General features: G+C 39.0%; 1 protein-coding gene across 2 annotated transcripts in view; it reads left to right on the forward strand.

Moving 5' to 3' along the window:
- The window catches only part of eif2s1b (eukaryotic translation initiation factor 2, subunit 1 alpha b), a 19,107-nt gene extending 6,301 nt beyond the window's left edge, over nucleotides 1-12,806 (forward strand). Inside the window, exons 3-8 of one of the 2 annotated variants that reach the window (XR_012395379.1) lie at nucleotides 615-694; nucleotides 1,705-3,142; nucleotides 3,892-4,760; nucleotides 7,162-7,259; nucleotides 7,748-7,891; nucleotides 12,433-12,804. Coding sequence is in view for 1 of the 2 variants with exons in the window: in NM_131800.2 (NP_571875.1) it covers nucleotides 615-694; nucleotides 1,705-1,856; nucleotides 4,654-4,760; nucleotides 7,162-7,259; nucleotides 7,748-7,891; nucleotides 12,433-12,558 (707 nt within the window). In the remaining variant the exon portion in view is untranslated. 2 annotated transcript variants of the gene reach the window in all.
- The last annotated feature ends 800 nt before the right edge of the window (nucleotides 12,807-13,606 follow it).

A 13,606-nucleotide genomic window follows, 5' to 3' on the forward strand; every position in this document is an offset into this window, starting at 1 on the left:
CAGCTCTAGGAAGAGTCCTGGTGGTTAAACATCTTCCACTTATGGATGATGGAGGCCGCTGCGCTCATTGGAACTTTCAGAGCCGCAGAAATGTAACCTTCCCCAGCCTTGTGCCTGGAGACAATCCTGTCTCAGAGGTCTACAGACAATTCCTTTTTCCACATGCTGGGTTTGTGCTTTGACACTGTCAACTCTGGGCCCTTATATAGACAGGTGTATGCCTTTTCAAATAATGTCCAATCAGCTGAATTGAGCACAGGTGAACTCCAATGAAGCTGCTGAAACATCCCAAGAATGATCAGTGGAAACAGAATGAACCTGAGCTCAATTTAGAGCTTCACGCTGTGAACACTGATGTACATGGGATTTTCAGGTTTTTTATTTTTAATAAATTTGCAACAATTTCAAAAACTCTTTTTCCACATTGTCATTATGGGGGATTGTGTGTAGAATGTTGAGGAAATAAACTAATTCAATTCATTTTGGAATAAGGCTGTAACATAAACGCATGTGGAAAAAGTAAAGCGATATCAATACTTTGTGGATGCACTGTAAGGCTAATAATAAGGCTAACACTGTGCTAGCCTGATTATTGAGTGTTTTTTCCTGCACAGGTTACATTGATCTGTCCAAGAGAAGAGTGTCTCCAGAAGAAGCCATCAAATGCGAGGATAAATTCACCAAATCTAAAACCGTGAGTACTTTTATTTTTTTAAATCCTTTTTTTTTTCTACCAACATGAAAATCCAATGTTTTATTTTGATTTCAAAGGACCTTGAACCTTTATATTTATTTATTATAGATTTTTATAATAATTTTTTATAATAGATTTTTTTTTTATAGATTGTCATCTATATTGATGTATTTATTGTATGATGCATTGCATTGTTATGTATATACACACACAAACACATACACACACACATATATATATATATATATATATATATATATATATATATATATAAATACACAGTTGAAGTCAGAATTATTAGCCCCACTGAATTATTACATACATACATACATGCACATTTGAAGTGAGAACTTTTTGCCTCCCTTTGGATATTTTTTTTCTTTTTTAAATATTTCCTAAATGATGTTTAACCGAGCAAGGAAATTCTCAAAGTATGTCCGATAATATTTTTTCTTCTGGAGAAAGTCTTATTTGTTTTATTTCGGCTAGAATAAAAGCAGTTTTACATTTTTTTAAACACCATTTTAAGGTCAATATTATTAATTAATTATTATTCGCCCCTTATTTTCAATAGTCTACAGAATTAACCATCATTACACAATAACTTGACTAATTACCTTAACCTGCCTAGTTACCCTAATTACCCTAGTTAAGCCTTTAAATGTCACTTTAAGCTGTATAGAAGTGTCTTGAAGAATATCTAGTCTAATATTATTTACTGTCATCATAGCAAAGATAAAATAAATCAGTTATAAGAGATGAGTTATTAAAACAATTATGTTTAGAAATCTGTTGAAGAAATTTTCTCTCCGTTAAACAGAAATTGGGGAAAAATAAACAGGGGGGCGAATAATACAGGGGGGTTAATAATTCTGACTTCAACTGTATATACTGATCTTACCATGAAATGGCCATAAGCTGCTGATGTGGCAGTAAATAAATAAATAAACAAACAAAGATCATGGTCATTTTCCTGTCGGTGTGGTCTGAGAGTTGTTATTGTGTTGTAGGTGTACAGTATTTTGCGGCACGTGGCTGAGGTGTTGGAGTACACCAAAGACGAGCAGCTGGAGAGTTTGTTCCAGAGAACCGCTTGGGTTTTTGATGAGAAATACAAGAAGCCTGGATACGGGGCCTACGACGTCTTTAAACAAGCTGTGTCGTGAGTCTAAGAGCACTAAAACACAAAAGCCCCTTTCACACATGCATCCATATATACAGGGAGGTGAAAATAAGTATTGAACACACTGTCATGTTTTTTCCTGGGAATAATGTTTCTAAAGGAGCTGTTCACATGGAATTGAAGCAGAGTTTTGTAAAAACTAAAGTAAAACAAAACAAATCTAAAGAATGAGTTGTGTGTAATAAGAATGAAATGACAGGAGAAAGAGCTGAACTACCGAAATGTGTTTAATACTTTATATATAAGGCTTATTTTGGTGACTGCAGCTTAAAGACGCCTCTCATATGGAGAATGAACATGCATTGCTCAGGTGTGAGTTTTTCACAGACTTGTGTCAAAATCTCGTAGTTTCTGTTGGTTTCGTCTATCAAATCTGAGCTTTATTTAGTATTCTCTATTGGATTCGGGTCAGGTTATTGGCTGGGCCATTCTACAGCTTGATTTTCTTTCTTTGAAAGCATCTCATTGGCTGTGTTTTGGATCATTGTCTTGCTGAAATGTCCACTTTGGCTTCATCTTCATCCTTCTGCTAATGTACATGTTGGACTGAAGCAGCTGATAGTCATTTACACTGAGGAAGGGCAGAGGCCTGCTGAAGAACCACTGAGAGATTTCAGCTGCTGTCTGGGGTTTCAATGCCGGACTACACCTCTCTTTCTTCATGTGTTCAATACTTTTACCCTGCATCATTTTATCACACATAACTGAATTTGAAAACTAGTTTTGTTTTCTTTGCATGTATGGATTTCTTTGGTTGTTACCAACATTTCGGGAAAATTTCAAGTCAACAGCACCTTGTGTGTTCAATACTTATTTTACTCGCTGTAAACATTTCACACATACACTCCATGTGTTTTCATTGACGTTGTTCACGATGTCCGTAAGGATTTGTAATGTAGTCAAATGTGTAAAAAAAAGAAGCTGTTTTTATCTTCGCTAAGCGCTTCTGCCTTCGTGTTATAGCAAATAATTTGTTTTATTTTTTAATTATTATTTATTTATTTACTATTATTTAGAAATATTATTATTTTCTTTATTTTTGTGCATCTCTGGGACAAAAGCAGCTGCATGAATGCTACAGTTTTAAATCAAGTGAGGGCATCAACAAAGAGACTGACCCCTTCATGTTTACAAATGCAAGCGCGGCTGTTTAGAGCTCATTTTTGGTTAATGATGTCACACTTTATTTCTGAATGGATGTGTGAATGGTCCTCTCTGGAAAAGCTCGGGAATGTCCTTGTCTGTGTGAACAGCCGCATTTACTGGTATCACTAGCCCCTTTCACACAGTGATACCGGTAAATATCTGGAAAATTTCCGGAACGACTTTACCGTTAGATTCAAAAAAGTGCTGTTCACACAGGCGTGGACGTTACGGAAATTTTCCGGAAAAGAGCATTCACACATCCATTCCAAAATACCGGTAAATTCTGACATCATTCACCACAAATGAGCTTTAAACGGCTGCGCTTGTATTTGTAAACATTTGACTAAATTACAAACTCTGTGGATGATCAATATTGTGAACAACTGTCGCAGGATCACTTTCGCATGTCGAGATGTTCATAATATGTGCGTTTGCAGGCGCTCACAGGCTGAAGCTTGAAGGTAAACAAACATAAGCATCTCATCGATGATTATTTACACAGTTGGCATTAAGATGAACATATAAACGTGATCTGACTATCTTCTAGCAGCTAAATGTGTCTGGAAAAATATTCAAAGGTTTTTATTCTCACAAACCGCGCGGACGTAAATGCGTCTGACTGTTGTGATTGGCTAAAGCAGACGTCTCACGTCAGCACGTTCTAGACGTGCACGCGCTTATTACGGTAATCTTCCTTCTGCATTCACACAGCGCAGCGTTCCGGCAAATTGCCGGTAATGTTACAACTTCTCTTTCCGGAAAATAGCCAGAACGAATTTACCGGTATTTTCAAAAAGGACCTGTTCACACATACAAGCTTTCCGGAAAATTGCCGGCAATTTTCCGGAAAGGTCTGTATGTGTGAAAGGGGCTACTGTGTGAATGAGGCTTATAACATTACACTGAGTGGGCTTGACAAACCCCCTGTAGAAAACCCTCTTGCATCTCTCTGACACTTTAACCAGCACATGCACCAGTTTTTGCACCAAACACTTTCTTACAATCACTCCATATCTCTAAAAAAACAAGAATATTTATGTGTGCCTCATACAGAGGAGTGGGGTTGACAAACCACCTGTAGAAAGACTCTATTCTCTATTAAAAAAACACTCCCCTCTCCTTACTTATTCATTCATTCATTCATTCATTTTCTTGTCGGCTTAGTCCCTTTATTAATCCGGGGTCGCCACAGCGGAATGAACCGCCAACTTATGCAGCAAGTTTTTATGCAGCGGATGCCCTTCCAGCTGCAACCCATCTCTGGGAAACATCCACACACACTCATACACTATGGACAATTTAGCCTACCCAATTCAACTGTACCGCATGTCTTTGGACTGTGGGGGAAACCGGAGCACCCGGAGGAAACCCACGCGAAGGCAGGGAGAACATGCAAACTCCACACAGAAACGGCAACTGAGCCGAGGTTCGAACCAGCGACCTTCTTGCTGTGAGGCGACAGCACTACCTACTGCGCCACTGCCTCGCCCCCCTCTCCTTACTCTAGTTCTTAATTCTCTGAGCACTACCAGTTCATTTGTGTAACTAGCACTTGCTGTATACTAACAAAAGTATCTGCCAAATGTCAATGTGAAATAAGTAGTGCTCATTTGATTTGCTTCGTTTGCAGTGATCCTGCCATTCTGGATGGTTTGGATCTGACTGAGGAAGAGAGAAACGTGCTCATCGACAACATCAACAGGCGACTCACACCACAGGCCGTCAAAATAAGAGCTGGTATGTTACTCGATTAAAACAACAGTTTTAAACTTGTCTGCTTTATTGAGTGACTGCCATGGCTGTACCACAACACCACAAGGACTCCTGCTCACCCTGGCAGTGATCTTTTGACTTAACATAAGTTAAACTTTGCAGGTATTTTAATGTTAAACATTATTGGCTATTCTTCTAATTTTTCTGTTACTTTTTTTGATAACCATGATGAAATGTTGATGAAGAATTCCTCATTACTTATAATATATTTAGAGGTAATCATTTATAATATTGAAACTTTTTAAATTAATATAATATTTCGAAAACATTTAAGATGACGATGATGATAATAGTAAAACATTTATTAGTGTCGCTGATTAGATTTTTAATAACTTAGTCTTCAAGCCTATTCTGCATTTTGTGGTATTTTCAAATTCATGCATTACTTCAATTAATTGACTGAAAAATTACCGATTCATATTATATATTGTTGGAGCGTTGCTATTTTCAAGAACTGAGACAGGCTGCGCCATTGACCAACTAAAAGCTGCTCTGAAGTCCAACACAGAGCGTGTTAGTTGTGCACCTATGCTATAAAGGCTAACATATTGCTTAATACACACAGGATGTACAGCAATACACAAATATATTTACATATGAAAACAATTAAAGAATTAAAATGATAAAAAATTTTTTTTATATAAATATAAAAGCCACTGGCAGTTTATTCATGACAATCTGCATCTGTATAATGTTTTTATTATTAAAATAAAACTATTACAATATTAAAAACAAGTTTAGATTTGTCCTCCTGTGGGGTTTTGGAGACATCTGCATCAGCATATGGGGCATAAGCACAGCATGTGTGTTTGGATATAACTCAGTTGTTTGACCACAATTCGTTATTATTGTTCATTTATTCCTTCGCTGGAACATAGAGCTGCATTCAGAAATAGTTTTGACAAAAATGTTTGCACTAAATGAAATATGTTGGCTAATGGATGTGTTCAGTGGAGAGAGTTTCCACTGTTTACTTACTCCACCAAAGTAAAGGAGTAAAATAAAAAGAAAGTAAAGAGGCTGAATGGAGGAGGCTCGTTCTTTATCCTAGATGCTCTGTTTAACAGTTTCTCACATTCAGTTTTTCCACTTACAAAGTCCGCCATGTAAATAGAAAGTGCACCAAGGTGTGACTCCTAAAGTGAATGTGAGATGAGACTCTGATTGGTTTAATACACGTTATGCTCAAAACACAACCAGAACTCATTAAGAGAATAAGCACAACCCTGTTAGACCATGCGCCGGGGTGCAGTGAGCATTTTTCCATCATTAAAAAAGCAAAAGTGGATTTGGATATGCCCTTAATGCTTTTGTGCCATGCGCTTTAGACTTTGCGCCTAGATCATTAAAATAGAGCCCTGTATGATAAATTAAATAATAAAAAAAAAACTTTTCTGAAAATATTGTCTAAGTAATGCTTAGTTCAAGATTAACGTAACATAGCCTCATAAATTTAAACAATTTGTCTAGTTTCAAGATCTGTAGGAGGACAAACTTAGATAAGAGAAGCATTTTTTGCATTGTGAACTGAACAAATGTCAATTCTACCAATTCAATACTCAATATACAGCTTATATTTCAAAATAAAAAAATAATGATGGCAGTCAAATATTGTCAATGTTAATAAGAATGTAAATAGCAAATGCACCAAGGTGTTGTGCAACTGACTCTTAAAGAGAGTGTAAGATGAGACTCTGATTAGTTTAATGCACGTTATGCTCAAAACACAACCAGAACTCATTAAGAGAATAAGCACAAGCCTGTTAGACAATGCGCCTGGCGCGGATTTTTCTGTCTTTAAAGTAGCAAATGTGGATTCTGACCTGACCTTAATGCTTTTGCGCAATGAGCTTTAGACTTTGCGCTTAGATCGTTAACATAGAGCCCAATTTATTTAATAACTAGTTTCTAATTGCTTAATACTTTTGTCTTTACTGTGATGACAGCACATAATATTTTACTGGTTATTTTGCAAGATGCTAGTATTCAGCTTAAATTGACATTAAAAGGCTTAACTTGCTTAATTAGGCAAGTACAAATTTTATAAGACAGATAGACAGATAGACAGATAGATAGATAGATAGATAGATAGATAGATAGATAGATAGATAGATAGATAGATAGACAGACAGACAGACAGACAGACAGACAGACAGACGGACAGACAGACGGACGGACGGACGGATGGATAGATTTTAACAGTTTGAAGATAGATGGATGGATGGATGGATGGATGGATGGTTGGACAGACAGACAGAGAGAATGATTCTGTTGTCTACATAAAACATTAAAGTATGTTGTTAATGTTTTTTAATGTCATCTCCTACTGGTGATGTGTGACTGTCCTGCTTGTTTTTGTGCTCAGACATTGAGGTGGCGTGTTATGGATATGAAGGCATCGATGCAGTGAAGGAGGCTCTGAGGGCAGGACTCAACTGCTCCACTGAAGCCATGCCTATCAAGGTGAGACGTCCTCCACATTCTCACATTGGGAAGGGCTCATCCATGTGCCCTAAGCCAGGGGTGTCCAAACTCAGTCGTGGAGGGCCGGTGTCCTGAAGTGTTTAGCTCCAACTTGCTTCAACACAACTGCCTGGAAGATTCTAGAATACCTAGTAAGAGCTTGATTAGCTGGTTCGGGTGTGTTTGATTATGTTTGGAGCTAAACTCTCCAGGACCGGGTTTTTGCCACCCCTGCCCTTAGCTCTTTGGAGGGTCCCTCTGCAGGGATTTGGGCGTAGGGATATTAGCCCTTATAACTGAACGCAGTGTGACACCAAACAACTTCCCTGACCTGAAGCGTCTATCATTCGTGTCCTTCATTCCAAAGTGGCCTGTTTTGAGCTCTGTGGTTTAGATCAACACTTCAGTGTGGCGGCAATTATTTATTTGAACTACATTTTAAATATATTACTACACTTTTACTACCATCTGCACATTTTCTCCTCCAGATCAACCTGATCGCGCCGCCACGGTACGTCATGACCACCACAACACTGGAGCGAACAGAAGGCCTGTCAGTGCTCAACCAGGCCATGGCCGCAATTAAAGAGCGGATTGAGGAGAAGCGAGGAGTCTTCAATGTCCAGATGGAGGTCAGACACTTCATCAGTTCAAAGCAGTTGTCTTTAATTATGTTGGCTTGAGAAAGCCAACATACTGTTATGCTACTCTGTCTGTGAAAACAAACGTATCTCCTCCTAGGCTGTTCATGCCACAAGGCCCAAATGTAGTCAAAATGTGCCTTCTGCATTCAAGATTGTTGCTATATCTCCTCATGCCTATAAGACTTATTGTTTTTTTAATAAAATATTTTAAATATTACATTTTTATGATCCAAGCATATAAAAAAATTATACAAGCCCCAAATTTGGCCAAAAGCTGTATTTAGATGTGGTAGATTTTGTTGCTGTATCTTTAAGGTTTAGCAGACTTTTAGTTTTCCAATAAATAATTATTAAGCATTATTTTTCTCAAAATATGGCAAGCCATTTTTGACTTAAACTCCATATTTTTACTGATATGACAAGCCATTTCTGCATGTATCACTTTCACACTTATTAAGCATTGTATTTTCAAAAAAATACAGCAAGCCATTTTTACATAATGTTCATTCTCTTAGTCCCTTTATTAATCAGGGGTCGCCACAACGGAATGGACCGCCAACTTATCCAGCATTTGTTTTACACAGCGAATGCCCTTCCAGTCGCAACCCAACACCAGGAATACATAATGTTCAAGTCCAGTTTTTGAGACTCATAAAGACTGTCATAGAAACATCGAGGTTGATTAAGATCACTCATATTGCCTAGAAGCTTTGATGTATCATCACTAACCTGTCAAATGTCCCCATAGCAATAAAACAGTATAACCTAGCAACCATTTAAAAATAGCAATATCTCTACATCAGAACATCGTAGGGACCTGGGCATTGGCTTGTTTGACTCATGCTAGCAAATGGGACGTCCTGTGTACTATGCATGGTAACTATAATAATGGAAGCCAAGTGCTAATAACGATTAGCTACATGCTATGAATGATTATCTAAATGCAATAACATATGCTAGAAATTCCTACTAAGCATTAGCATTTGATCAAACATGTACACGATTATTGCCATTTAGCAACTGCTTAGCAACCACCCAACAATGCCATAAACGCTTGACTTTCTCAAGCCAACATCAAAGTTTATCAATGAACTTTAGGTTCTAGTTCTGATTAATATGTGACAGGGCTGCACAATATCGTTTCAGCATGTGCACTTTCGCAATAGTCACATTACAAGATGTCTGCAAAAATGAGTCTGAATGTTTGACCAGGAGCTGCAGATTTGTATTTAATTACTGTATTTATACAGCATTTATGCAAAAAAAAGTACAGTGTCTTGTTTCTAGTACAAATATTTAGATTTCAAAGCAAAAAGGGCACTTTTACTTTTACTTACTTTTATCTATCTATCTATCTATCTATCTATCTATCTATCTATCTATCTATCTATCTATCTATCTATCTATCTATCTATCTATCTATCTATCTATCTATCTATCACTTTTACTTACTCCACTGGCAGGTAATGTAGCCTGTTTTAAGGGAAAATGCTTAATTTTGCCTTATTTCTTCTGAAAGTGAAAGCTAAACAATATTTAGGCCCAATCCCAATTCTATTTTTGTACCCCATCTCTCTCCCCTTGGCCCTTACAACCGAGGGTTAAGGGGAAGGGTTTCAAAATTTACCCCTAAGAATTGGGACAGCACTACAGCTCCTGCACACGTCATCATATGTCCTCGCGATCTCCTGCTTCATGTGAGATCAGACGATGGCGACTGCTGTAGTGATTCCAGTTGTGCTATTTTTTGGTATTTATCGTCAGGAAATCACTGAAGGCATATACCATGCTATCATAATGATCTAATGTGGCAATAAGATCGTAACTTTACTTTGCATTTACACAGTGGCCATAATTATCAATGTAAACACACCAAAAACAGCATTAACATTACAGCAGACACTGTAAAATGCCATTGACAGCCACTAGACATTACTGACAGGGGATTCCAGTGTCTGAATGTTGTGGGACTGCTGTATAAGAGTTATTAATGGGGACTATAGATCGCAAAATTTAGTGGCTATTTTTATTTTTTTTAAAGCATGACGGTAAAACACGAACATGGTTATGAATATATTAAAACGTGTTTGTTTGTTGTAAAAATTCGTAATAAAGACGAAAAAAACAAATTTGTGGATCTCCTTACCTCCGGGTTCAGCAATACTTTTCTTACCCCTTGGTTTCAAGTATGGTCTTGAAAAATCTTTGTTCGAAGAGCTATTCACCCCTTCCCCTAAGCCCTACGCCTTCAATCTAAAGAGGATTGGAACAGGAATTGGAATCCAGATGGAGGGGGCAACCATTACTGCATCCAAAATGGTGAAAAGCCTTGGAGTAACGACTGATGACCAACTAAACTTCTCTGACCACATTTCTAGAACTGCTCGATCGTGCAGATTCGCACTCTAGAACATCAGAAAGGTCAGACCCTTCCTATCTGAACATGCAGCTCAACTCCTTGTTCAAGCTCTTGTTCTCTCCAAACTGGATTACTGCAACTCTCTACTAGCCGGGCTCTCAGCTAACTCTATCAAACCTCTTCAGCTGCTCCAGAACGCAGCAGCACGAGTGGTCTTTAATAAACCTAAAAGAGCACATGTCACTCCGCTGCTCATCCGTTTGCACTGGCTGCCAGTTGCTGCTCGCATCAAATTCAAAGCTCTGATGTTTGCTTACAAAGCGATTTCAGGCTTTGCTCCTTATCTGCTCTCACTTCTGCAGATCTATGTGCCCTTCAGAAACTTGCATTCAGTGAATGAACGTCGCCTCGTGGTTCCATCCCAAAGAGGGAAGAAATCACTTTCGCGAACGCTCACGCTCAATCTGCCCAGTTGGTGGAATGAACTCCCTAACTGCATCAGAACGGCAGAGTCACTCACTGTTTTCAAGAAACGACTAAAAACTCAACTATTTAGTCTCCACTTTCCTTCCTAATCTGCAATTGCCTCTCTGGTTCTACCGCTAACTGTACTACAAAAAAAACTTAATAAAATTACTAATGTTCTGCTTCTTAGACTTTACACACCTGAAACTTGCCTACAGCACTTATTAATTGTTGCTCTTATAGTTGTGTGAATTGCTTTCTTGTCCTCATTTGTAAGTCGCTTTGGATAAAAGCATCTGCCAAATCAGTGGTCCCCAACCACCAGTACCGGTCCTCCGAACAATTGGTACCTGGCCACATAAGAAATCATAAATTATTTCTGTAGAAAATATTCCCCCCCGCGACTTGGTTTCTTCCACTCACCCCTGCCATCTCACGTGAAATGGACTATGCCAAAATCCACCACGGAGTGGAAAGAATGATCGCTAGAATATCTCAGTGGTGGTTGTTGATAGTTTAAAGTTACAAAACGGGTATTAAAGAGTCCAAATCAGCAGAGTATTTAAGGATTGCGCATATATGTGTGCATGCATCACTAAGTAAGTACCCGAAATCATTGCAATATGTATCTATACGGAGTTTCACATAATCATAGGGCTGTAACATGCCAATGCATACATTTAATTCGGCTATACGGTTGTATTATTGTTAATATGTTCGTCAGTTGAGATGTTTGGCACAGATGTTATGTATTTGATGCATATAAACCTTGATTGAAACATAATCAGACCGCGATAGTGCAACTAGCGCATGCGCACTGTGTTGTTCATGATTAACCTGGATGCACGAGCGTCCCCTCCCCGGCCCACACCGGTCTTTTGTAAAATTGACAACCGTTGACCGGTCCGCGGTGATAAAATGGTTGGGGCCACTGTGCTAAATGACTAAATGTAAATGGAACACCCCTAACCATTGGCGTGCATGCGCAGAACGAGGGGTAAGGGGAAGGGCTAAGGGGTAGAATTAGGATTGGGCCTTAGACTTGCTCTAAGAATTTTTTGACGTTTGGACTAGAAACGAGACAAAGAAAAGCCTTTATTGCATCGTGATTGATTATATTTTTGTACGTGAATACTGTTAGAATCCCCAGAAAAACAGTTAAATAGAGCGATTCAAACCGTCTTGTGTAAATGTATCAGATTTTTCCAATATCATGCAGCCCTAATATGTGAGCTAGTTTTTAAAGATGTTTTTTTTTTTTTAACAGGCTCATTTTACAGCTCCCCTACAGCAAAACAGTGCAGTTTCACCATTTTTAATCCATTCAGCCGATCTGTGAGTCTGACAGGGGCACTTTTAGCTTAGCATAGATCATTGAATCGGATTAGACCATTAGCATCTCATATAAAGAATTTTTTTTTTTAGCAAAATGATAGCGGTCTGATCTGATTCAATGATCCATGCTAAGCTAAGCTAAAAGTGCTCCCAGCATGCCCAGAGATCGGCTGAAAGGATTCAAAAATGGTAACTAAAATTGGCCAATCTCCAAAATAAAGTGGAGTGTTCCTTAAAGAGGTTTTCTGAGAGTACAAGTAGATTAGATACGAGACCGATTTGAGCTTTTAATGTCTTAAACATGGTATAAATTAAGCATGCTAAGAACTAAACAGTGCAATATGAATATATATATTGTATTTCCCATCAGCCCAAGGTGGTGACGGACACAGACGAGACGGAACTGCAGCGGCAGCTCGAGCGTCTGGAGCGAGAAAACGCAGAAGTGGACGGAGACGACGATGCAGAAGAGATGGAGGCCAAAACTGAGGACTAGACCACAAACTCAAGCAACAACTGCATTCAGATGAACTGTTTTTGATATGCATCGACACACGCAACATCCACATACCAATCATAGAGCAGTGGTTATTAGTATTTTATTTTTGTTTGCAACTGGTGGCCTTTTAAGCATTACATCAGTGTTCAATATTAACCTGTAGGCTGATGCAGGAGTTCAGAGTGAGTTTGCGGAGCTGTGATTCTGCCCTCTACATCAATCTCAGTAAAAGTCTGGAAAGTTGACGGAGGTCTTGTGTGTTTTCTGCATTGTGCTCAAACTACAAAACTATTATGCTGTGTTCACACCAGACGTGGAACGCGCGGATAATTCGCGTGTAAATTGTCGCGTGAACATTTGAGTTTACTCCCTTCATTCGAGCGTCAAATCCGCTTCATTCGCGTGTCAATTTTACTACAGAACAGACGCGGATTCGCGTGATGGGCAGGGCTTCTGTCTGCCCGGTGACTCTAGCTTCATAGCTAAATGGCTAACATGGATATTATGAAGAAAATAACAGTGTTTTTGTGCTTTATGAAGAACAGCGTTGATTCGTTTAGGGTCGTGTCTGAGTCCACTAGATCATTTCAGAGGTGCATCCAGCTCTGTGAGCTCATAAACTCCTCCAGAAACTGAACCTGGCTGACGGAGGCTTTCAGCGGTGCTTCTGACTGAGCCCAGCCCAGCTTGTTGAACTTTTTGTCGGTGTCAGCTGGAGGATTTCCCCCGGAACACCGACAACAGGCGATACGTCACAATCACGCCCCCACAAGAGCAAGCTCCTGATTGGTTAACGCGGCGCGAATGTCCGCTGAAGTTCAGATTTTCGAACTCGAGTGATTCACGCGTTAAGCCCGTCAACGCACAAAACGCTCAATTCGTGCATATCGCACCGTTCACACTGCGCTATTCGCGCGTATCGCTGCAGGATGTCTATTCGCGCGTTTGCATTGACGTAACATGTAAATCGCGTCTGGTGTGAATGCAGTATTATACTTGAATGTCTGGATGGTGAATGAAAACCTTTACTGAGAATCTATTTAAA

The sequence above is a fragment of the Danio rerio genome, chromosome 20 (genome assembly GCF_049306965.1).
Source record: "Danio rerio strain Tuebingen ecotype United States chromosome 20, GRCz12tu, whole genome shotgun sequence".
Lineage (NCBI taxonomy): Eukaryota > Metazoa > Chordata > Actinopteri > Cypriniformes > Danionidae > Danio > Danio rerio.